This window comes from Canis aureus, chromosome X (assembly GCF_053574225.1).
Source record: "Canis aureus isolate CA01 chromosome X, VMU_Caureus_v.1.0, whole genome shotgun sequence".
Classification (NCBI taxonomy): domain Eukaryota; kingdom Metazoa; phylum Chordata; class Mammalia; order Carnivora; family Canidae; genus Canis; species Canis aureus.
The window spans coordinates 22317594-22343913 of record NC_135649.1 but is presented as its reverse complement, the minus strand read 5'-3'; the positions used below and the strand labels follow the sequence as shown (position 1 = coordinate 22343913).

The window sequence follows — 26320 nt, the reverse complement described above, 5'->3', positions numbered from 1 at the left end:
AAATTATCTGGGCCTGGAGATTTCTTTTTTGGGACCTTTTAATTATGAATTAAAATTTCTTTTTTGAGCAGTAATAGAGTTTATTGAGTGATAGAGTGCAAAGCTCCTGAAAAAGGAAGAGACCTGAGAGAGCTGCCTTGAATTAAAATGTTTTAATGGTTATGAGACTATTCAGATTATCTATTTCATCTTTTTTGATGATTCCCATATTTTTATCTATATCATTTTGAGTTTTAGTAGTTCGTAGTTTTCAAGGAATTAGTCCATTTCTTCTGAGTTGCTGAATTTATGAGCATAAATTTATTTATAGTCTTCTCTTATTATTCTTTTAGTGCTGATCTGGTTCATTCCTGATATTGGTGACTTATGTCTTCTCTCTTTTTATTACTTTGAACCTTGCTAGAGGTTTATCAATTTTACTGATTTTTTCCAAAAGAGCTATCTCTTGGTTTCATTGATTTTCTCTATTTTTCTGTTTTCAATTTTATTAATTTATGTTCTTTATTATTTCTTCCCCTTCTGCTTGCTTTGGGATTAGTTTGCTCTTCTTTTTCCAGTTTCTTGAGTTAGGGACTTAGATTATTGATTTGAAACTGTCCCTCTTTTTCTTCTCCTTCTTTCTTCTTTTTTCTTCTTTGTTCTTTCCTCCTTTTTTTTTTTTTTTTGGTGGGCAGCAAAGCAAAGTTTATTGAGTGATAGTAAAGTGATAGTACAAAGCTCCCGGAGGGGAAGGGGACTTGAGAGGGTTGCCTGAGACTTTCACTCCTTTATAACATAAGCATTTGTGCCATAAATTTCCCTCTTAGCACTGCTTTGGCTGTATCCTACATATTTTAATATGTTAAATTTTCTTTCATTCAGTTCTATGTATTTTTAAAATTTCCTTTGAGAGTTCCTATGAACCATGGATTGTTTAGAAATGTGTTGTTTAATTTCCAAGTGTTTGAGGATTTTCCTTATTGATTTCTAGTTTAATTCCATTACGGTCAGAGAACTTACTCTATATGACTTTAATTCTTTTAAATTTGTTGAGGTTTGTTTTATGATCCAAACGTGCTCTCTCTTGGTGAATGTTCCTTGGGTGCTTGAAAAAATGCATATTCTGATATAGTTGGGTGGAATGAGGTGAGTAATGGAAATGAGTAGACTATCTAGATATGTATAATCTGCAAGTACATGTTGAGTATACTTGACTTTTTCTTTCTTTTTTGGCAGAATTGCTCCTGCCTTACTAAGACAGGCATCATATGGCACCATCAAAATTGGCATTTACCAAAGCTTGAAGAGATTATTTGTAGAACGTTTAGAAGGTCAGTATAGACTCATTCTCTTTTGCGATAATACTGAAAGGGTTCATTGAAATCATGCTTACTGAGAAGTATTATCATGGGATGTCTGAGAGTGGGTGATAGTCATCACAAGGACAAAGTGAGCTCCTACTAACTTGGGATCTTGGGATTAATCCTTGCAGAGGTGATTAGTGGGTTAAACGGACCTACTCTTTAAGTTTGTTCCTTTTACTATCAAAGAAAAAAAAAAGGCTTCTGGTCATCACAGAAAGACCATGGACAGGTTTGTCCAGAAAACTAATGCTGTCCTCATCAACAAAAGGACTTCAGTTATAAGCAATTCTCTATCTGCTAATTTTGATAAGCTTTTGTTAGATGTAGTAACTTTAAACTATTCTAGATTTTTTTGTACCTGTGGCCACCTTACCCACTTTTAGCATTATCCTATGTATCTAAATTTGCTGCTGCAGTGTTTCCAGCCTGATACTGTACTAAATGGGTATTTTACCAAAGACCTGGGGCTATTTCATGGGTGGGGATAGCTGGAGAGCCTTTTGATTAGTAATGTCCTTTGAATTACTTTATTGTCCTAAATTGACTTTTTCTGGAGCTTCTTTGAGGATTCTGAAGGGTTTGCTTCCTAAAATAATTTCCTTTCACAGATGCTTCACTTGGGTTTACCTAGTTTCTATTTGTAGGCTCTTCATGGTAAGGAGGCATGGTGAAGATGAAATTTTCATTTTAGAACATTATGCTCTGTGGTTTCTTCTTTTTTTTTTTTTCTTTCGAACGGATTTAGTTTCAAATGACTGGTTTTTCATACTTGTCTACAGAAACCTTCTTTAAATAAATGGAAGCTAGTAGATATCAAGGTCAGTCAAAATTAGTATTTAGCTGATTTTTTTCTGTTATGCATTAGTTTTTATTCTTTTAAACATTTTATTTTATTTTTTTAAGATTTTATTTATTTATTCATGAGAGACACACAGAGAGAGGCAGAGACACACAGGCAGAGGGAGAAACAGGCTCCATGCAGGGAGCCCAATGTGGGACTCTATCCTGGGTCTCCAGGATCATGCCCTGGGCTGAAGGTGGCACTAAGCCGCTGAGCCACCCAGGCTGCCCTTAGTTTTAATTTTTTAACATTTGGTTCTTAAGTCTTTGGAGTTGATGATTCTACAGAAAAAGACAAAAGAATTTTCTTTAGGTGTTTGAAATGTTTGAAGAAATACCACATTCTGAATTTATGTAGATTACTGGCAGTTGTTTGCTGTATATAGAATAATAGGACATGTTCTAGTATCCTTTAGAAATACTTTAAAAAATAATGATTTATATTTCAGTAGATTTGGGATCTAGAAATATGAGTTTCTTCAGTTTCATAAGCTTTGTGGTTTGTTTCTCTGCCTAGGGTTCCTTTACTCTGATAGATGTGTACTCTGTTCTTTGAAACTAGTACTTAATACCAGCAGACTTTTTTTTCCCTTTTTACAGATGAAACTCTTCTAATTAATATGATCTGTGGGGTAGTGTCAGGAGTGATATCTTCCACTATAGCCAACCCCACTGATGTGCTAAAGGTAAGAGCAGTCTGGTAGCATTGGATGTATGCAATGTGATATGAAAAGAGCATGAACTTTGAGTCACATTTGTTACTTGCCAGCTGTAAAACCTTGGGCAAATCATTTAACTGCTTTAAGCCTTGGTTTCCTCATTTGTAAAATAAAGGTAATTCAGTACTTATTGCATAGGGTTGTTTAGGATTAGGGATAATATATAAAAATAGTAGTTAATTTATTATGATATTCATGAATCCATTGGTCTTTAGAGTATGCGAACCCCTATACAATTCTTTCCAAGGACTATGCAATTGTAAGGGAGTCAGTTTCAAGACCCTTACTTCCATTTGTCTTCTTCTAAAATTGATCTGAGAATGAATTTGTGTTTTTAATAGTTCTTTCCCCACTTTACAGAAGAAAGGCATATTCCCCACCCATTTCAAATCTTAGTATGTAATCTAGGGTACCAGACAAAGGGATAATCAAAATGTAGTTTTTGGAGAAGCCTCCTTTAATAGTTAATTGAGGTACCTTAGTCTATAATGCATCTGTATTTTCTTGGCTCACTTATATTTCCATTAAGGGTGAGATTTGGCTTTAAAATGTTATATTTTGGATTGTATTGGGATAGTCCGAATTCAGAACTAGAACAGCATGGCTACTGGAGTTGATTTTTAAAAATGTAATTGGATTTTTTTTCACATTTTATCAAAACACAGGATGAAACATTTAATAACGTCAGTAGTCATTTTATTTCATAAAATGGTACACATTTTCTATGTAGTTACTAATCTATACTTATGATTAATTAAAAGCATTAAATACATGATTATAAAATGTGAGAGAGTCCTAAGTTTTTCACATCTGGGGAATGTAAGAAAAAAGAGGACATATGCTTTATTTATTTGAAACCACAGGTGACTGGGTTATGAAAGAGAGATCTATTGCAATTCAGAGAGTTTTGAGAACTGAGAGAGTAACTTGAAAAACAGCACACATGAAAGAAACCAAAGGCAGTTGATGGAAAAAGATATGAAATTATCTTTCTGGATTAAACTGATAGTAATGTAGCTACAGGATTTTTTATATCACTTTAGACTTACAGAGCAAGTATTTATGAAGAGGATTGTATCCTAAAACTAAAATATTTATAATATAATTACACTTGACGTTTTCAGGAACAATAATACTTAACTTCCTAAAGTTTCCTTTCTTATCCATCTGGATCCTTGATTTAATCACCTAAGTGCTTTGCTTCAATTTCCTGTCCCTCTCACCTGCCTGGTACGATTACAACCATTGACCAGTACTATAATCTACTTTTTCCTTTCTTACACCTAGGTACGACTGACGGTGGTGGGGGTGGGGAGAATCATAAACTTAGACCGTGACAGTACCAATGTAGGATCTATAATCACAGTTGAGCTGTTCAGTCCTTTCACATATCCTTGGACAGCTATTTCTCGGATCTACTATGTGTTGCTTCCTTGCTGTGGTATATGTAGCTCTCTTTCTGACTGTAATGCCTTTTCCCTCTTGCATCATGAATTAATCCTTCAAAGCTGCTCAGGAACAGGACTAGAATGAGACAAGTGAGATATTCCCCTTGGATGCAAAATGGAAGGGGGCATAAAAAACTCAGTAATCAAGAGAAATAACATTTTTATGCAATATTTTTCAAAAACTAAAATGAATATAAAATATTTATGATGAATAAAATACCAATATTTTGTATAATTTATCTCACTCCCCTCATCCTAACCTCACCCCTTTGGATACTGTCTTTAGTGAGTTTTGATATTTGGTTCATTGTGGGGTTTTGTGCATAAATTTTTTTATTCTTTTTTATTTTTTATTTTTTTATTTTTTTTAAACTTTATTTATTTATTTATGATAGTCATACAGAGAGAGAGAGAGGCAGAGACACAACAGGCAGAGGGAGAAGCAGGCTCCATGCACCGGGAGCCTGATGTGGGATTCGATCCCAGGTCTCCAGGATCGCGCCCTGGGCCAAAGGCAGGCGCCAAACCGCTGCGCCACCCAGGGATCCCCCTTTTTTATTTTTTTAAAGACTTAATTTATTTATCATGAGAGACACAGAGAGAAAGGCAGAGACACAGGCAGAGGGAGAAGTAGGCTCGCCGCAGGGAGCCCAATGCAGGACTCTATCCTTGGACCCCAGGAACACGCCCTGAGCCGAAGGCAGACGCTCAACCTCTGAGCCACCCAGGTGTTCCTGTGCATTACATTTTCATGTTTCGAAATACTGCATTATTTTTTGTCTGGATTACTGAGGTTTTTTGAGTCTTCCTCCTACATTTTATGCCAGAAGAAAATGCCGCACTTACCTTGCCCTAGTCCCAGCCCTGCTCAGGAATCACCTCCTTGGGATCCCAGGGTGGCGCAGCGGTTTGGCGCCTGCCTTTGGCCCAGGGCACGATCCTGGAGACCCGGGATCAAATCCCACGTCGGGCTCCCGGTGCATGGAGCCTGCTTCTCCCTCTGCCTGTGTCTCTGCCTCTCTCTCTCTGTGTGTGTGACTATCATAAATAAAAAAAAAAAAAAAAGGAATCACCTCCTTAAAGAAGTCTCCTATTTAGAATAGGATATTTGTAGTTTCCATTTGTCTTTGTGATAGCTTCTATTCCAATTTAATTGAATTTAGTTTTTTTTAAAGATTTTATTTATTTATTGATGAGCGAAACAGAGAGAGAGAGAGAGGCAGAGACACAGGCAGGGGGAGAAAAAGGCTCCATGCAGGAAGCCCGATGTGGAACTTGATCTCGCGTCTCCAGGATCACACCCTGGGCCGAAGGCAGTGCTAAACCACCGAGCCACCCGGGCTGCCCGAGTTTAGGTTTTTATTTCAAAACTTTTAGTAGCAATTGACATTCCACATAAAAACATACTGTTGTCTCAGGATTTCCCAAAAACATTTATTGAAGCGTAGAGTTGCATGTCATGAAAATCAGGCCCACATTTGGGCCACTAGTATTTAGTGACTAACTACTATGATTCTGTGTGTTCAGTCAGTGGGAAATTGTACCAAATCTTTCACAGGGCTTTTTAATATTAGCTCTACTTTCTTGTGCCTCTCAAAGGCTACTTTGCAGAGTATAGTATCATGCTTTTTTTTAAAAAGATTTTATTTATTTGAGAGAGACAGAGATAGTGACAGAGAAAGCAAGAGAGAGCATAAGCGAGGAGGAGAGGGAAAAGCAGTTTCCCTGCTAATCAGAGAGCCCGATGTGGGCCAGATCCCAGGACTCTGGGATCATGACGTGAGCTGAAGGCAGATGTTTATTTTTTTTTAATTTTTTAATTTTTTATTTATTTATGATAGTCACACACACACACAGAGAGAGAGGCAGAGACACAGACAGAGGGAGAAGCAGGCTCCATGCACTGGGAGCCCGACATGGGACTTGATCCCGGGTCTCCAGGATCGCGCCCTGGGCCAAAGGCAGGCGCCAAACCGCTGCGCCACCCAGGGATCCCAAGGCAGATGTTTAAACTGAGCCACCCAGGCACCCCCAAAGATTTTAGTTTTAAGTAATCTCTACACCCAACATGGGGCTCAAACTCAAAACCCCAAGATAAAGGGTTGCATGCTCAGAGTGCCTGGGTGGCTCAGTTGGTTAAGCATCGGAATCTTGATTTGTGCTGAGGTCACGATCTCAGGGATGTGGAATGGAGCCCCATGTCAGGCTCTGTGCTCATCAGGGAGCCTGCTTGAAATTCTCTCTCTTCCTCTCCCCCTGCTCCCACTTCTGCACATGTGCATACTCTCAAATAAATAAGTCTTTAAAAAGATGTATAAAAAAGTCTCATGCTCTACCAACCAAGACATCGAGGTACCCCATAAGTTACATGTTTTTAATAAAAATGACATAGCCATACATACTGCTTTGTAACATGCATTTTCAGTTTAGTGATTAATTGCTGACATTTTCCAGTGTCAACAGATAGTCTACAACAAAATTTTATGGCTGCATAGTATCCCATTAAATGGACGTATCATAATGTATGCAACCAATCCTTTGTTTTTGCTTTTAGACATGTGGATTGTTTCTAATTTTTTACTAAACTAATCAAATTTTAAATGAATCATGTTCTACCCTCACTGAATACTGGTTCTCTCTTTTTTTGCAAAATTTCTTTCAGCTCCAGAATTGATGGGCTAAGTATAAGGAATTTAAGGCTGATGAAAATCATTTTTATAAAATATACTTTTTATTTTTTTTATTTAAAAAAATTTTTTTTAATTTTTATTTATTTATGATAGTCACAGAGAGAGAGAGAGAGGCGCAGAGACACAGGCAGAGGGAGAAGCAGGCTCCATGCACCGGGAGCCCGATGTGGGATTCGATCCCGGGTCTCCAGGATCGCGCCCTGGGCCAAAGGCAGGCGCCAAACCGCTGCGCCACCCAGGGATCCCAAATATACTTTTTAAAAAGGATTATTTATTTATTTATTTATTTATTTATTTGAGACACAGGGAGAGAGAGAGAGAGAAAGAAAGAAAGAGAAAGAAAGAAAGAAAGAAACAAACAAACAAACAGGCAGAGGGAGAAGCAGGCTCCATGCAGGGAGCCTGACGTGGGACTTGATCCCAGGTCTCCAGGACCACACCCTGAGTGGAATGCGGCGCTAAACCACTAAGCCACTGGGGCTGCTCTATAAAATATACTTTGACACAAATTACATTTTAAAAACATATAGTTTGTCATTAATTTTATCATAATAGCAGGCTAATATTTCTGATAATTCCCAAATACTGTTTTCTTTATTTTGAATGTGTGAAACATCTTATTTTGGTCTCTGTTAAAACAGAGAATAAGAATCTTCTTATTTTAGATTCGAATGCAGGCTCAGGGGAGCTTATTCCAAGGCAGCATGATTGGCAGCTTCATCGATATATATCAACAAGAAGGTACCAGGGGTCTGTGGAGAGTGAGTACTCTTTTCCTGGTATCGTTGTATGCCCATTTCATATAATTTGCATATATAAAGCCATAAACCTATGAATTGTCATCTTTCACTGATTCTTGGTAACCCAGAGGATAAGGTAAGAAATTTCTATTACCTATGAAAGGATCAAAGCTTTCCAGTTGTCTTTATTTCTGCCTGATATTTGGAGGTTGAGAGAAGTTACTACATTATTTGAGGTAGTCATTCTGATTTGCTCAAATTCACAGTGAATTTAGTTCTTCAATATATATTATGCCACCGGTTTTATACTAATACAGCAATATATGTTTATGATAGTCTCTGTTTACCTAAAACAACTTTTTTTAACCTTATAAAAAAAAGTAAAAATTGTACTATAAAATACTGAGATCTTTAAAGAGAAAAAAACAGTACTTTTACTAGCTAGAGATAATCACTGTTAACATTTTGTCATATTATCATCCAGTCATATCTATATTCCTTTTTTATTGTTCCTATATCTTTTTATCTTATTTTAATCACTTAATATTATAATACTAAAGAGGACTACTAGTAGAATATACAGAAAGAGTAGAATGGGAAATTCATGAATAGACTCTTAAAGAAGAGAGCTTTGTTTTTTTTTCTTCCTTTGTTATTTCCCCCCAAATTCCTATAAAAATTTTCAAGCATACAGAAAAGTTGAAAGAACAACAGTGAACACCTTACCTACCCAGATTAAATGACTGTTAAAGTCTGGTTAAGTTTGCTTTATCTCTATGCATGTGTAGTATACACAGATAAATGTACACATACACATTCATTGTTTTTTTTTAAAGATTTTATTTATTCATGAGAGACATAGAGAGGGAGGCAGAGACATATGCAGAGGGAGAGGAAGGCTCCCTGTGGGGAGCTTCATGTGAGACTCAATCCCAGGACTCCGGAATCATGACCTGAGCCAAAGGTAGACGCTCAACCACTGAGCCACCCAGGTGCCCCTGTTTTTTTTTTTTTTTTTCCTGAACTATTTCTAAGGAAGTTGCAGACATCATGGCCCTCTCCTAAATAGTTCATTATGCATTTCCTTCTAAGAATAAGGACATTCTCCTACATAATAATGCATAATAATGATACCATTATCACACCTAAGGAAGTTAAAAAGTCCCTAATATCTAATATCTAGTTTATATTCAAATTTCCTTTATTGATGACATCAGGTCAGTTTTCTTTTTTTTAAAGATTTTACTCATTTATTCATGACACACACACACACACACACACAGAGGCAGAGACACAGGATGAGGGAGAAGCAGGCTGCACGCAGGGAACCTGATATGGGACTTGATCCTGGGATTCCAGGATTACATCTTGAGCAGAAGGCAGACGCTTAACCGCTGAGCCACCCAGGCGTCCCCAGATCAGTTTTCTTATAGAACATTTCCCCTGTATTTCCTGCAAACTGGAAGTTAGATGTGTTGGCTTGATTAGATTACTGTTAAACATTTTGATAAGAGAACTTCATAGGTGCCACTGTATATTTCATACTGCATCACAGCAATAAGTACGTTAGGTTATTGCACAATTAATGATGCTGAATTTGATTACTTGGTAAGATGATGTCCACCAGATTTCACCATCATAAAAGATAAAAGTTTTCCCTCTTTGTAAATAGTGGGTAATTTGTAGGGTGACATTCTAACAACATGCATATATTTTATTATTTAATAACCTTTCACCTAATGATCTTAGCATCCATTAATGATCCTTGAGGTTTGCTTTTTGATAACAGAGGGTGTACTTTCTTGACTAGTCTAATTTAAAACCAGAAAATGGATCTAACTAGAAAATTTTCACAAAGTAATGCTAAGGGAAAGACAAAGAACAATAAATACAATAGGGAGATTTTGTCAGGGGAACATAGCTACTTTATTCTTAATAAAAACATTTTTTAAAAAAACATTTTAATGTGGTAAAATGCATATAACATAAAACTTACCATCCTAGCCATTTTTAAGTATACAGTTTAGTAGTGTTAAGTACATTTACAGTGTTATTCAGCCAGCCTCCATAATGCTTTTCATCTTGTACAACTAGAACTCCATACCCAGTAAACAACTCCTCCCCATTACCCCCTTTCCCTTGCCCCTGGTGACCATCCTTCTATCTGTCTCTCTGAATTTGAATTTTCTGGGTACTTCATGTAAAGTGGAATCATACAATATTTCTGTTTTTGTTACGGGCTTAGTTTATTTAGTATAATGTCCTCCAGGTTCATTCATGTTGTCAAATGTATCAGAATATCCTTCCTTTTTAAAGGCTGAATAATATTCCATTGTGTGTATATACCACATTTTATTTATATGTTCATCTGTTAATGGGCATTTAGGTTGTTTCCATATATTTGCTCTTGTGAATTATGCTACTCTGAATATGGGTGTGCAAATATCTCTTCAAGACTCTGATTTCAGTTCATTTGTGTATATGCCCAGAAGTGGGATTGCTGGATCATTTGGTAATTCTATGTCTAATATTTTGAGGAATGGAGCATAGCTACTTTTATGATCCGGGCTGCTTACATCCTCCAGACGTGTAAGATAAAGAAGTGAAGTACATTGTGTTTGTATTCTTTTAACACAGCCATGTATTATTTGCTTGTTAAAATACATGAATATTTTTTCATTTCAACAAGAAAATAGGTTTGCATTTTTCCTCAAACACATGGCCTTCTTTGTCAGTGTTTTCTTTTCCTGCTTTGCTTGTCACATGGATACTGGTAACATTTTATTTTCGGACTCCATTGTAAGAATTAACAGCTCAAGTGCAGTAACAAAGTAACTGGAACTTATATCAGAGTTGAAGAGACTGTAGAGAGTGATGGGGACTGGTGAATTGGAGAGCACCTGCCCTGTTCATTGCTGTCATGCATGATGGGAATCCAGTGTGGCCAAATTTTCTGGGCTTTCAAGAGAAGTTGGAAATCTGCATTCCTATGTGAAGTATCCTGTTTTTTTATGTTTTTTTTTTTATTTTTTATTTTTTTAATTTTTATTTATTTATGATAGTGAGAGAGAGAGAGAGACAGAGACACACAGGCAGAGGGAGAAGCAGGCTCCATGCACCGGGAGCCCGACGTGGGATTCGATCCCGGGTCTCCAGGATCGCGCCCTGGGCCAAAGGCAGGCGCCAAACCGCTGCGCCACCCAGGGATCCCTGTTTTTTTATGTTGACAGCTAATTCAGCTGTCTAGAAATACTGTGTAGGGCACACAACATGTCTATAGCCTGAATTTGGCCCATGGGCTCCAATTTGGGCCTTACTGTTCAGCAAGGTAGACGTCTGTGAAGATCATCTTCTAACACAGTTGAGCAGGTGGAAGGATCAGAGAGAAAGGCACCGTTGGGCCAGCCAGCCTGATCAGCACAATCTGATATCTCCTGGTGATAGCACAGCTATATTGCTTCCACTTTATAAATTGAGTTCAGGAATTTATAGGTGATTGAGAACTTTAATATAACAGGTATCCCAGAAAGCAGTTGTCCCTGTGGAGTGTTATTCAATTTTAAGTGATATTTAAACAGAGTTATGAAAATAAAACATTTATTGTGAATTTTTAAAATATATAAAGGCATAACAATGAAAATTAACTTATCTCTTACCCTAATTCCAGATAAAGAAAAATATTTTGCTGTATTCTTTCTAATCCTTTATAAAAATTTTGTGTGTGTGCATATATCCTTTTTCTCAAAGTTAGATTAATACTAAATGTATTGCCTTCTTTAATGTTATCAGCATTTTCTTCTATTATTAATATTCCTCAAAAGCATGACTTTTAATGTTCTAGCATCCCTGTGCTGTAACATGATTTATAATAGGAATATTCTGCTAGGGAGCGAAAAGCTGATAGCAGGAGGACTTGTAAGGAAGTACCCCTTTATCTTGGCCTCCCTGGCTGCATTATACCTTTGTTGTCATCCTGGTGTATCTTTTCTGCACATCCTAAAATTCTATAAATTAAGCTAAGAAGCTCTCCTCTCTCCACTCACTTTTGTGTCATGGTTTTATTTTTTTTGTAACATCTTTATTGAGATAATTCACATACCATAAAATTCACCATCTTGAGGTGTGTAATTTTTAAAGATTTATTTATTTATTTTGGAGAGTGAGCGAGCCACGTGAGCAGGAGGAGGGGCAGAGAGGGAGAGCATCCTAAGCAGATGCCCTGCTGAGCAGGGAGCCTGATGCAGGGCTTGATTTCAGGTCCCTGAGATTATGACCTGGGCTGAAATCAAGAGCAGACACTCAACCGACTAAGCCACTCAGGCGCCCCTTGAAGTGTGTAGTTTAATGGTTTTTAGTTTACTCACAGACTTGTGCAACCATCACCAGTGTGTATGTTTAGAACATTTTAATCATCACAAAAAGAAGCCCCATAACCATTAACAACCACTTCCATGTCCCCCAACCCTCCCAGCTGTAGACAACTACTAATCTATTTTCTGTCTCTATGGATTTGCCAGTCCTGGCATTTCATATAAATGGAATCATGCAATATGCAGCATTTGTGACAAGCCTCTTTCATTTAGCATACTATTTTCAAGTTTCACCTTTGTTTTAGCATTTATTAGTACTTCATTTCTTTTTATGGCTGAATAATAATTAGTTGGTGTGAAATTGCTGAGTCACATAGTAATTCTATGTTTAACTCCTTTGAGGAATTCCTGAAGTATTTTCCACAGCGGTTGCCCCCATGTTACATTCTCACCAGTAGTGTATAAGAGTTTCAATTTCTCCACATCCTCACCAATAGTTTTTATTATTGTTATTATTATTATTATTATAGCTACCCTGTTGGTGTGTAGCATTATGTCACTGTGATTTTGATTTGCCTTTTCTAATGACTGATGATGTTGCTCATCTTTTCATATTCTTACTGTCCATTTGTGTATCTTCTTTGTGGACATGTTTATTCAGATATTTTGCCCATTTTTAAATTGGTATTTTTTTATTGTTGTATTGTAAGACTTTTTATACATTCTGGCTACTAGTCCCTTATCAGATAATGATTTGCAAAATTTTCTCCCATTGTGTAGGCTGTCTTTTTACTTTCTTGATGATATCCTTTGAATCACAAAAACGTTTAATTGTGATAAAGTCCAGCTTATTTTCTTTTGTCACTTGTGCTTTGGGTGTCATATCAATTATTTTTAGTACAATAAGTAAATTTGGATTTATAAGTGTTCCACTATTAGTCATTGATTTGAACGAATGACCTCTGTACCTCAGACTTGGCTTTTTATGTTATGTTACTTTCTAACTCTCAAACTATATTGTTCACTTTTAGACTTATGTCACTACTTGTGTATTTTTTTGGTGTTTAATATCACTTATGTTTTGCAGGGTGTCGTCCCAACTGCTCAGCGGGCTGCCATCGTTGTGGGTGTAGAGCTGCCAGTCTATGATATTACAAAGAAGCACTTAATATTGTCAGGGGTGATGGGAGACACAATTTTAACTCACTTTGTGTAAGTGTGAGAGGTTGTACGTAGTCCATATTTCTATTATTTGGAGCACAAAAAAGCACCTTTCACTGAAGTCCTCATATAGAATCAATAATGGGTACAGATGGTCTAAATACCCCTGTCTTTCTTATCACTAGAACTTCAAGCCTTCCAGTACTTGTACAGAGATCCCAGATGCTATGGGTATTTTGGTACTTGGTAGCAGTGTCTATTACAATAGCCTATCAGATGTCTATAGGATTTGCATTTGTTCATACACAGCCTCTATATCTAAACTTATCCGTTATATGCTTTGGTTAATTTTTTTATTAGAAAGTAAACTTTTCTCAATTAGAATCACAAAAAAGTAAAAATTTATAGGGCCTGTGAAACAAAACCACAATTTTGGGCTGAAAACTGTTGTTAATCTCATCTTACATTCTCTCCATCTTGCAGCTTTTATGACACTTTACTGCTGAAATGCATTTGGTATATGATGCTGTGATATGAAAACTTTATGTAACTAATAGATGATGAGTGATACTTTCTTATTAGAGATCTTGCTAGACTTATAAATTGCCCCCCCAAAAGGCTGAGTTTTGGATTAAAAAGTAAAGGGGATAACTTTTTTAAAAAATCATCTGTTCATTCTAGAGAGAGCAAGCATGCATGAGCATGAGTAGGGGGAAGGGCAGAGGGAGAGAATCACCAATCCCCAGGGGCTCAAGAGGCTCAGTTCCACAACCCATGAGATCATGACCTGAGCTGAAACCAAGAGTCAGAAACTCAACCGACTGAGCCAGCCAACTACTCTAATAAGGGGCTCAAACTTACCCTGAAATCAAGAGTTGCATACTCTTCTGCCTGAGCCAGCTAGGTACCCCATGGGAATAAATTTTGAGTCATGCTTCTTTAGAAAATATTTCCTTTTTCTTTAGATTGGAATGAAAAGGCAAGTGCCAGGTTTTATCTGATGAGTCTGACTCATTGTACATTTATGCATTTATGTTTAGTCAGGGTTCGAAGTGGTGCAGTCTATCCTAAAGTTTTCACCTTTAGTTCCAGCTTTACATGTGGCTTGGCCGGGGCTCTGGCTTCCAATCCAGTTGATGTGGTTCGAACTCGCATGATGAACCAGAGAGCAATTGTGGGACATGTGGACCTCTACAAGGGTACTTTGGATGGTATTTTAAAGGTATGCACACTGTAAGCTTGGTTTGCATTTTTAATTTTCTTTGATGTCTCAGACATTCAGTCCTTAGTTGCTATGTATCATTTTGAAGATGGAAGAATCATTATGTATATTTTAATAGCCTCTCAGAATAATTCCCAGATAGAAAAGACGTTTCCTTGGGAATCTGCTGATACACAGTGGCCCTTAATAATTATCATTCCAGTTTGAATGCTTGAGACTGTAGGATATTTTTATTGATAGTACCATGTAGAATTATTGAGAGAAGGGACTTAACATATCCCACATTTGCCTGCTTCATACAAGATGGGGACCCTGTAATAGAAAATCTGGTACTCAATTTCAGTTCAATATTGTGCTGTTATTCACACTTTGCCTTTAAAAAGTTTCTGCTGTTATGTAGGAAGCTGAATATCAGAAATGTATTATATAATCATTGGTGATCATCTACAAAAAGCAAATTTGCAGCTAAAATATGACATTTCCATATGGTTTCTCTGCTGCTATCAGTTTAGTTTAACAACGATTTATTATCTAACAGGCACCATTTTAGTAGACACAGATAAATAAGAGTATACTGCAGGTATACAGATAACCAACACAGCTTGGTAAGTGATAAACTCAGGGACCCATGGGAGGGAATTTTAGTCTAAGTTGGTGGCATCTTGAATAATAGTAACTCACATCTGTTGAATGCCTTACTGGATATGAGATACTGTTCTAATGAGACTTACATATATTCATTCACTTAATCCTCATCATTATCCCATGAAGTAGATCCTGAAGCACTAACCTGACCAAGGTTTCACAGCTAGTGGGATTTCAGCTCAGACCATTTGGTTTCAAACCAACATTTTTAACCTCCATACTATAGTGCCTTTTGCATGTTGATGGCCAAGGGTTAATTATGTTATAAAGGCTATTGAATGCTATGCTGAGGTGCTTGGGCTTTTTTCTTTTTACTTGACGGGGAGCTATTTAAAGATTTTAATCAGCTCAGATTTGTATTTTAGATCACTTTGGCTTTGTAGAGATTGAATCTAAGACAGTGGTTCTCAGTCTTAGGTGCACATTGGAATCACCTGGGGAACTTAAACAGCTCCTGCATCTACCTTATAGACCAGAACTTCCTAGGGTAGGACCCAGGTTGAAATTATTTAAAACTCTTCAGGTGATTGCAGTGTTTACCTAATTTGAAAGCCATTAATCTAAGGCGATAAACCTGGAGGAGTGCTTCTTAAGACATTAACATGCATCAGAATTACCTGGAGGGCTTATTAAACTGCAGATGGCTGGGCCCCATGACCAGAGGCCCCATGACCAAATTCTGATTCAGTAGGTCTGGAGTAGGACCTGAGAATTTGCATTTCTAACCAGTTCTCAGACGCTACTGAGGCTGCTAATCTGGGTACTACTCTTTGAGAAACCCTGATTTAGAGATAAGGAAGCCGATTAGAAGGCTTTTATAGTAATCTAAGTTAGAGGCAATGAAGCCTGAACTTGAGCATTGTAGTGGGGATGCAGAAGGTGGGATAGAGTTGAGAATAATTTAGTTGATAAATTCAACAGGAGTAGATTGACTGGGTGTGGAGAGGTGTAGGAGAAAGGAGGTGTCAGAGATGACTTCCTGTTTTTTGTTTTGTTTTGTTTTGGTGACCATGTGGTGGTACTCATTGACAGAGACATCATAGGGGAGCAGGTTTTTGGGGAGACAGTACAGTTTTGACACTTAGTTTGAAGTGCATGAGGAACACCCAGTGGATCTATTTGGATATCTTACTCTTAACTCAGGAGAGAGTTTAGGGGTATAGATGGAGCCTGGGGAAGCAGTAGTGTACAGGTGTTACACAACTGTGGAGGGGAAGATCAAGGAGAAAAGGTAGAGGAGTTCCCAACTTTTTTCCCTTTCTAGCACACTAGAGTATTATAAACTACTTCCATTAATAGTGATTCACAGGAAGTGATTCTCAGACTCTGGGGAGTAGAGTTTGGTAAAAGCTCCGCCTAGGTATTTCTGACATGCTTCTCTTTCGCTTGACAATAGCTGCTGTAGGGAGAAAGGGTAGGGCCAAGGAAATAACTTTGGGGAATTACCAGTTGCTAAGGGCTTGGCAGGTGGGGAATTTAGGAAAGACACCAAAAGATAACAGAAGATAATGAGGAAGCTTACAAGAGTAATGGAAGCCAAGGGAGTAATGAGTTTCAAGAAGAAATGAGTACTTATTTAATGTCAACTGGAATAGAGATCTAGTATAAGGACTAAAAATTTCTATTGGATTTATTATGTTCTAGAGGGGGTTTCTGGGTTTGTGTTTGCAAAAGCTAGATTAGTATGAAGAGTGTGTTTAATTACTCATTGATTGAATACAAAAATGTTTAAGTCTTATGTGCCAGGTGCTGTTCTAGTTGGGTGAACAAAACATTTTAGCCTTCATGACAGTTTAATTCTAATGGAGACAGATAAACCCATGAGATTCAAGAGTAAGTAGACAAGTGTAAAATACTCTTTCAAGAAGGTTGGCTAAGAGGAGACAGAAGGTACAATAATAGAGTAATAGGTAGCATTTAGTGAATGCTTATTATGTGCCACACACTATCCTGTGGAGTAGATATGTTTTCCATTTTATAAACAAGGGAGCTCAGATCAGAGTGGCTTACCCAAGATTATACACCTAAAAAGTTTACACCAAAGTATACGCCAAAATTTATACTTAGAACCTCCATGTTGTGTTGTATTGGCAGAAACATATATTTTTTAAAGATTCTATTTCTTTCTTTCTTTCTTTCTTTCTTTCTTTCTTTCTTTCTTTCTTTCTTTTTTCTTTTCTTTTCTTTTCTTTTCTTTTCTTTTCTTTTCTTTTCTTTTCTTTTCTTTTCTTTTCTTTCAAGACAGAACATGAGGGAAGGAGGAGGGGCAGAAGGAGAAGGAAACTCCCCACTGAGCAGGGAGCCCGACACAGGGCTCAATCCCAGGACCCTGGGATCATGACTTGAGCCGAAGGCAGATGCTTAACTGACCAAGCCAGCCAGGTGCCCCAGAATAATATTTTCTATCTTTTTTTCCCAAAGATTTATTTATTTATTCATGAGAGAGAGAGAGAGAAAGAGAGAGGCAGAGACACAGGCAGAGGGAGAAGCAGGCTCCATGCCGGGAGCCCAATGCGGGACTCGATCCCGGGACTCCAGGATCGTGCCCTGGGCCAAAGGCAGGCACCAAACTGCTGAGCCACCCAGGGATCCCCATTTTCTTCCTTTTTAAAAAAGATTTTATTTATTCATGAGAGACACACAGAGAGGGAGAGACATAGGCAGAGGGAGAAGCAGGCTCCCCGCAGGGAGCCAGATGTGGTACTTGATGCTAGGACCCCAGGATCACTACCTGAGCTAAAGGCAGACACTCAACCACTGAGCCACCCAGGCATCCCAGAATCATATTTTCATATTGTCAGTAACCTTTACTTATGTTTACTCATTCACTTGCTGTTAAAATTCTTTATAATGACTGCTCTATGTCATTATATATGATGGCATCATGCTTTATTTTTCATCAGTAACAATTCCACAGCACTGGTGAGTGAAGTCATGCATTCATCTCTGACATAGAAACAAACAGCTGCAAATCTTATCCTGTTACTTCTATCTTAAAATCCTTAAATGGCCTCTCGTTGACCCAAGACTATATGATTTGGCCCCTTATTCCTCCTATAGCTTAATCACTGCTACCTTTATTCTACATTCCAGATGGACTGTACAATTTCTACTGGTAGACTTTCTTTCATTCTCAAATTTTCATCCATGCCATATGCTTTGTTAGATGCACCTACCCAAATATCAGAAAGGGAGACAGAACATGAAGACTCCTAACTCTGGGAAACGAACTAGGGGTGGTGGAAGGGGAGGAGGGCGGGGGGTGACGGGCACTGAGGGGGGCATTTGACGGGATGAGCACTGGGTGTTATTCTGTATGTTGGCAACTTGAACACCAATAAAAAATAAATTTATTATTAAAAAAATGGATGCCCCTACCCTAGCCTAAATATCCTTTTCACTTGGCTAGCTCCTATTCATTCTTCAGATCTCATTACTTTTTCATACAGGCCTTCCCTGACTGTTGAACTAGGTTATCTGTACATAGTTTCTTGTACTTGCTCTGTCAACATTATTTTTTTAAAACATCTTTTTTGAGGACTAATTTAAATATCATAAAATTTACCTGTTCAAAGTGGCTTTTGGTATATGCACAGATATGTGTGGCCATCATTACCACAGTCAATTTTAAAATATTTTCATGAATTCAAAAAGAAACCTTGTACCCTTTAGTTACATCCCCTTTTCCTTTCCTCCCAGTCCTAGGATACTACTGAACTACTTTCTATCTCTATAGATTTGCTTATTCTGGGTATTTCCTATAAATGGAATCATACAATATGTGACCTTTTGACTCATTCCTTTCACTTGCCATAATGTTTGAAGATTCATTCATGTTGTATTGTGTATCAGTGTGTTTCTCCTTTTTATGGCTGGATAATATTCCACTATATGATTATATTACATTTATTCACACTTATTACATTTTATTTTAATTGCTTTAAAGTCTTCCTGCCCCTCCCAGACTGTAAAGGCAGGACTGTGTGCATCTTATCACTTTATCCACAGCAAACTGCTTATTGAATGAATGCATAACTTTATGAAGTAGTCTGTTGTCTCTGTTACAAAAGTTCTTGTTTGTTTTCACAAAACTGCCTAAAACCAAAAAATGGTTCTCCTAGTCCTAATGTTCTGAAGGAGTTGGTCACTGTTTGGAGCTTTTTAAATATTCATATGGCTCATGGGTATGTCAGAGACCCTCATTGTATTTGTATGTTCATTTACCCAACAAATACTCATTTAGGTATTTATAGGAAACTTCTTTGTGCCAGACAGTGTTAGTTGTTGGGGATATAATGGTAAACAAGACAAACATACTCCCTGTTGTCCTGGAGACCACATTCTAGTTGAGGGAGACAGACAATAAACACACAAATAATAATATAATTTCAGGTAGAAGTAAATGCTGTGAAGACATTAATAGAGCATTAGACAGTGACTTGGTAATGATGATAGGCAACAACTTCAGCTAGGCTACCCAGGAAAACACTGTGAGTATGTGACATTTGAGCAAAGATCAAGTCTCTTCTTGATGAGAAGAAGGTGGCCATGTGAAGATTTAGGAGAAAAACATTTCATAAAGAGGGAACAGGTATAGAGGTCCTGAGTTGGAAATGAACTGGCAATGTTTAAGGGTTAAAGAGAAGGCTTGTGTGGCTGAGTGTGGTAAGTGAAGGAGAGAGTAGCAGGAAATGAACCTGGAGAGACTGTTAGGAGCTGAGTCATGTCATCATAGAAAATGTGCCATTAGAATGAAATCCATGGGGAAGCCTTCGAAGAGCACCAGGCAGGAAAGTGATACTACTTATAATTTAATTTAATATATAAATTAACTATGTTTATTTATTTATTATATTGGATGTATCTTTAAGGTCCCTTGCCATTTTAGCAGTCTGTGATTCTAGGTTATCTTCATCTAGGCTTTATTTTGCCTGAATTTCACAATTTTCTAACATTAATTTTTTTGGTCTGAGACCTTCAGCATTTGCTGGTAATCTTTTTTTGGGGGGGGAAGCCTGTTACCACCTATGTTTCTATAAAAGGTGCCTTTATTCTGCTACTGTTGGTTCAGAAAAGTGGTTAGTAAAGATAATTATCTCTAGTATTTCTAAACTATAGGATGGAAATAGAGGATATTTATAAGTTTGGATTCTCATATTATTGTCTTATCCAAATATATCCATTTTTAGTATAGTGGTGGATTTTACTTCACCAATGGAAGGGCAGAATAACATTTTCAATGTGCCTAACATACAGGAGTTACTTAATAGATATTTTAAAACAGTCCACTAAAAACAAAAACAAAAACAAAAAAACAGTCCACTAAATAGGAACTGTTTCTGTTGGCTGAATTCAACACACCATCAGTTTATGATCTTTGGTATGCATAGTTTGTAATTTAATTCTAATAACCACTCAGTTGGTGTGTGTAGGACCCCCATAGTATAAAACAGGAAACCTAAATTCAAAGCAATTCACATTGTTCCTCATGTAATCTTGAAAGCATTTATATGAGGTAGTCCATGGCATTACACAGAATTTAATATGATGAAACAGAAGGATAGTGACTTGCCCAACTCCCTATTTCCTTACCCTACTTTCATTTTCCTATTAGCATTTATTATTTCTAAATGTAATATATATCAGTCCGTGTATTTGGTTGTCAGCTCTGCTAGAGTATGCACTCCATAAAAGCAAGGACTGTGTAAGTTCTCTCTTCCTGTATAACAAATCACTCTAAAACTCAGTGCTTTAAAAGAAGCATACATTATCCTACAGTTTCCATGGGTCAGGAATTCAGAAGCAACTTAACTCAGTGATTTCAGCTTAGATTTTCCCATGAGATTGTAGTCAGATGTCTGCTAGGCCTGCAGCCATCTGAAGGCTTGACTGGAGCTTCGATATCTATTTCGAAGATCACTCATGTGTCTATTAGCAGGAAGCCTCTGTTCTTCTCTGGCTGTTGGCTGGAAGCCATATTTTCTCACCCATCTGGGCCTTTCCTCATGACATGACAGCTGGCTTTCTCTACTGTGAACAATTCAAGAGAGAAAAAGGCAGATGCAGAAGCCTTTTAGATAAACATTTTTTTTTAGAACATAACATGGAAGTGACAGACTGCTGTATTCTCTTGGGGACACAGACCTCTCCTGGGATGTTGTGGGAGGGGTTATACAAGGGTATGAAAAACTGGTAGTAGCTTTCATTGGGGTCATCTTGGAGGCTGGCTACCACATTTTCTTTGGTTTGCTATAATAGTAACAATAGAAAATAATTATAACATTAATAATAGTAAACCAGAGAAGAGTATAGTAAACATCAAGAAGAGTGCCTTGCATATGGAAGGTGCTTAAATATTTGTTGAATGAGCAGGTAGATTTAGAGTATATATGAATTCAAAACTATGTCTTAGGAAAACAGCATTCATGGAGCCATAAGTTGTTGGGGAGGGACATGGAAGAGGAGTACTAAAAGAAAAGTAAGTGTCAGATGTAAATAGTAAGGGGAATTCACTATATTTTTTATTATATCTTTCCCTCAGATGTGGAAACATGAGGGATTTTTTGCACTCTATAAAGGATTTTGGCCAAACTGGCTTCGACTTGGACCCTGGAACATCATTGTATCCTTTTAGAATATGAGAATGAAAACAGATGCTTCAAGCTCCCAGGTAATTCTAGGCTATGGGAAGGAAATTTTGATTATTGATACCTTGAGGCAAGTGATTAACTCAGGCAGTCTAGTGGTGACCATTGAGGATGGAACCAAATAGAGAAATGGCTTTAGGATGGAGTCTAGTACAAATTAAAGGCCGCAGTAAAGATGTACCAAAGTTTCCTCTTTAAGGACAACCAAATCTGGAAGGGGTTACAAAGTTTTTGGAAACCCTGCTGGGATTTGCCCAACATGCTGAGGTGGTCCATATTTCCTATTCCTAACTATAGGACCAAAATAACTGGGGCAATAATAAAATAATAACTGGGGCAGAAAACATTCATAGAGCAAAGGAATTCAGGCCAAGTAGGGTTCTTTCCTCATGGGTGGATCTCGTTTCTTTAGCTTGTGTTTGAGTGCCTCCTCTGTGCAGAGAGGTGAACTGAATATTGTGTATGGCTTCTGTGTATTGTGAAGATTGCAGGGTGAAATTTGATTCCTTGCCCTTGTGGAGTCTATAGGTTGAGGGAGATAGTATCTCTCTCTTTTGGGATTGATCTAATCACTGGAAGACTGTAACTATTCTAAGCATTGAATTACATGTCATTAATGTTCTTGTGTGTGTGTGTGTGTGTGTGTGTGTGTGTGACCTGTTTGCCCCTAAGGACTATAAGTATGTTAGAGTTTTAATCTGTTTTTATTGCTACATGCCAAATCATAATGGGGACATAATGGGCACTCAACACATCTTGACTTGCCAGGTATTGGTTTTAAAAAGACTTAAGCAAGTGTAACTGATAAGAGCACACACTACTCAGTGTAAGAGAATGCAATACACACTTTTAGAACAGGGTTAGGCTTCACTATCAACCCAGTGATCTTCCATGACTTACTCCTCAGTTTTTTATTACATACGAGCAGCTCAAGAGGCTTCAAATCTAAGGACTGAATTATATGTGAGCCAAGCCCTGCCAGCCTTTCTACTCTTTTCCCTTTTTTCCATGTTCTAATGTATTTTGACAAAGTTGTGTTTACTGAACTGCTGGTCTCCCAAGCCTCCTGATGGAAGAACTCTAGGGTGGTTCAAAATTGTTCATGTGTTTGTGTTACCATGTTAACTTTTCCCTGAGAGGAAGTGTTAACATTACGACTCTGGCCCCAGATTGGTATCTTCTATGAAGATGGATACTGATGGATGACATTCAACATGGCCTTCTTTTCAAATGTTGGTTAAATGTAGTTGATTAGCCCCAGATTTGGGCTAGAGCAGAAGGCATAGGCCAGGGCAGTTACTGCTATGTATGTTACAGACCTCGGTTCTCATTAAAGTATTTATTGGCAAAATCACTTTGGCTTGGTCTTCATTTACTACTTTCTTCTTCACCATCTCTTTAAGTTATATTCTCCAGACAGTGATAAAGAGAAGGTTTCTATGAAATTGAGTCTGGACTCTTAAAGCACATTTATGGGAATAGACAAAGAGCATTGTGTTTTCCCACTGCCACTTGTCATAATGCTGCTCACTTATAAACACCAGATAAATGGTTCTTTCCTAAGCATGAATAAACAAGTGGCTCATTTGGAAGTTTCTACAGATAAAATGTAAGAAGAGACTTAAAATAGAACTATGTGTCCAGGGTTCTAATTGTCTTAGAGGCAAAAAGTTCTGGCTCTTTTCTTGTACTATAACAGTGCCTAGCATGTTGTAGGCACTCAAGTATTTGTGGATAGAACCAGAGGTTATTATGCTAAGCAAAATAAGTCCATCAGAGAAAGACAGTTATATGATCTCATTCATGCGGAATTTAAAAAACAATACAGAGGGTCATAGGGGAAAGGAGGGAAAAATGAAACAAGATGAAATCAGGGAGACAAGCCATAAGAGATTCTTAATCATAGGAAACAAATTGAGGGTTGCTGGGTAGGGGTGGAATGGGGTGGCTGGGTGGTAGACATTGGGGAGGGTATGTGATGTAAGCAATGGGTGTTATAGAAGACTGATGGGTTGCTGAACTGGTAATGCACTGTATGTTAATTAATTGAATTTAAAATTTAAAAATCAAAAAAATACTTGTGGAATGGCTAGTTTAGCTCTTTTTATCCATTCATTTGTTCAACAAACATTTATTGTATGTCTATCATGTCCTACGTGCTGGGAATATAAAAGTAAGTTAAGTCATAGTCTCTGTTTTCAAGCTCACATTATAGGAGGAAAAATAGACATGTAAGTATATAATTATAGTAGGTACTAAGTACTATACGGAAGATGAACAAAGTGCTAGAAGCACAGAGAAGGGAATAGCCAGTTACCTAGGGATTGGCCAGAGGCTTCATAGCAGAGGTGACATTTGAGGTAGATAGCAAATCTACCTCATATGGATAAGGCAGCAAAGGACATTAGGAGCAAGGAAATAGGGGAAAGTTCAGTGTAGCTAAAATGTAGGGCAGTGGTTTTCAAATACTGTGCAAGGCTGAATCTCCTGGAAATCTTATGAAAATGTAGATTCTTATATTCCTTTGCCTGAGATCCTAACCTTATTTGGGGGCAAAGTCATTTGATTTCATCATAGGTACTTGATACAGGTGCTCCTTAGACTACACTTTGGGAATCACTTGTATAGAACTGTGGGCTGGAATGAAATGAAGTAATTGTGTGACCAAAAGGGTCAAATTATGAGGAATCTTTTTTTAAAGTTATTGATTGATTGATTGATTGATTGATTTATGAAAGACAGAGAGAGAGAGGGAGAGGGAGAGAGAGGCAGAGACACAGGCAGAGGGAGAAGCAGGCTCCATGCAGGGAGCCCGACATGGGACTCCATCCTGGGTCTCCAGGATCACACCCCAGGCTGCAGGCGGTGCTAAACTGCTGCGCCACCAGGGCTGCCTGATCAGTTTGTTCTTTATGATTAAGAGTCTGTTTCTTGGTTTGACTCTTCCTTTGTTTTTTCTTTTGTTCATTAGTTTCTTAAATTCCACATATGAGTGGAATCATATGGTATTTGTCTTTCCCTGACTGACTTATTTCACTTAGCATTATATTCTCTAGCTCCATCCATGTTGCAAATGACAAGATTTCATTCTTTTTATGGATGAATAATATTCCATTGTATATACTTTTTAAGACTACTACACCAGTAAGATACCTTACTCATTCCTGAATAGATGAGCAAAAAGGAAGCCATTTTTTCACAAGGGCATAGACTGAAGGGTAGTTTCTTAAAGGATTTATATAGGAAATTGGCTTTCTATTCATCTCAGCTTAAATGTTACTCCTTTAACGAAACCTTACATTGATTTTCTCTCTACCAATCTAAATAACTTTCCTCATTATAATTTCTTATACCACATATTTATAACTACATACTATATTTGTGTGACTATTTGATTAATATCAATATCTCCCATTAGTCTGTAAGCTCCATAAAAATAGGGATTCTGTTGATTTTGTTTACTCCTATGTGCTCCATGCCTAGCACTATTATATATACTCATTAAATATTAAAATGAAAAAAATAAATGTATCTATATCCAAAGTTCTGATAAAATGCCTAAAATATAGCAAAGGTTAAACAAATACCGTGGGATTTAAATGGAATGAAATTAAATTTTGAATTACTAGATAAGGATGAGATGATAAAGAGTAGGATATTAAGGATACATAGAGGTGCTTGAGGGAGATGCACCTAATCTTTTATTTATTATTATTACAAGTATTTTATATAATAGTCTCCACTCCCAGTGCGGAGCCCAATGCAGGGCTTGAACTCATGACCCTGAGATCAATACCTTAGCTGATTTCAAGAGTTGAATACTTAACTGGCTGAGCCACCTAGGTGCCCTGATATATCTAATCTTTTAAATTATCTTTTTATTCATTAAACAAATATCCCTGCCTCATAGAGCTTATTGTCTGCAGAAGGGAGACCTAACAAAAAGATTAATCAGTAAAATATATCGTATACTGGATGGTGATAAATAGTTCATAGAAAAATAAAGCAGGGGAAGGGGAATATTGGGGCAGGGTCACATAACAAGAAAGTCAAATTTAAGTCTATAGGGGGTGAGAAAAGGAGCCAATCTAGAGTTAAAGGAAATGCAAAGGCTCTGAGGTGAGGGTGTACTTGAAGTTTAATGATTCAAGCAAAAAGTGATGGTGGCTTGGATGAGGGTAGCAGCAGTGGAGGCTGTGAGTAGTGGTTGAAATTCATATATTTTGGAGAAGAGCAAGTAATGACCTGCTAGGGCATAGGATATGTGTTGTAAGAGAGAAAGTGAGCAGTGGTAAGAATTGCTCCAAGGCCTGGGTCTCTAGAAGGCCAGTATTGCCATAGAGGTGGAGAAGGCTCTGGAAGGCACAGGTTGTTTTTGGTCAGGACAGTACTAATTTTGTTTTGTACATGTTAAGTTTGAAGTGCCTACTAGATTATATTTTATTTATTTTAATTAATTAATTAATTAATTAATTTATTTATTTATGATAGTCACACAGAGAGAGAGAGAGAGAGAGAGGCAGAGACACAGGCAGAGGGAGAAGCAGGCTCCATG

At 37.5% G+C, this 26320-nt stretch overlaps 1 protein-coding gene across 6 annotated transcripts in view; it reads left to right on the top strand.

Annotated features, from left to right (window-relative positions):
- SLC25A14 (solute carrier family 25 member 14) overlaps positions 1-26320 on the top strand; it is a 52893-nt gene that overhangs the window by 9726 nt on the left and 16847 nt on the right. For 4 of the 6 annotated variants that reach the window (XM_077889636.1, XM_077889637.1, XM_077889640.1 and 1 more), the window contains exons 5-11: positions 1216-1310; positions 2784-2869; positions 7706-7801; positions 13178-13302; positions 14338-14473; positions 21660-21740; positions 22673-23119. In XM_077889636.1, the coding sequence (XP_077745762.1) occupies positions 1216-1310; positions 2784-2869; positions 7706-7801; positions 13178-13302; positions 14338-14473; positions 21660-21740; positions 22673-22714 (661 nt within the window). In that variant the 3' untranslated portion in view covers positions 22715-23119. Of the gene's footprint in view, positions 1-1215; positions 1311-2783; positions 2870-7705; positions 7802-13177; positions 13303-14337; positions 14474-21659; positions 21789-22672; positions 23120-26320 lie in introns of those variants that run through there. The other 2 variants (XM_077889638.1, XM_077889641.1) reach the window with 2 other exon arrangements.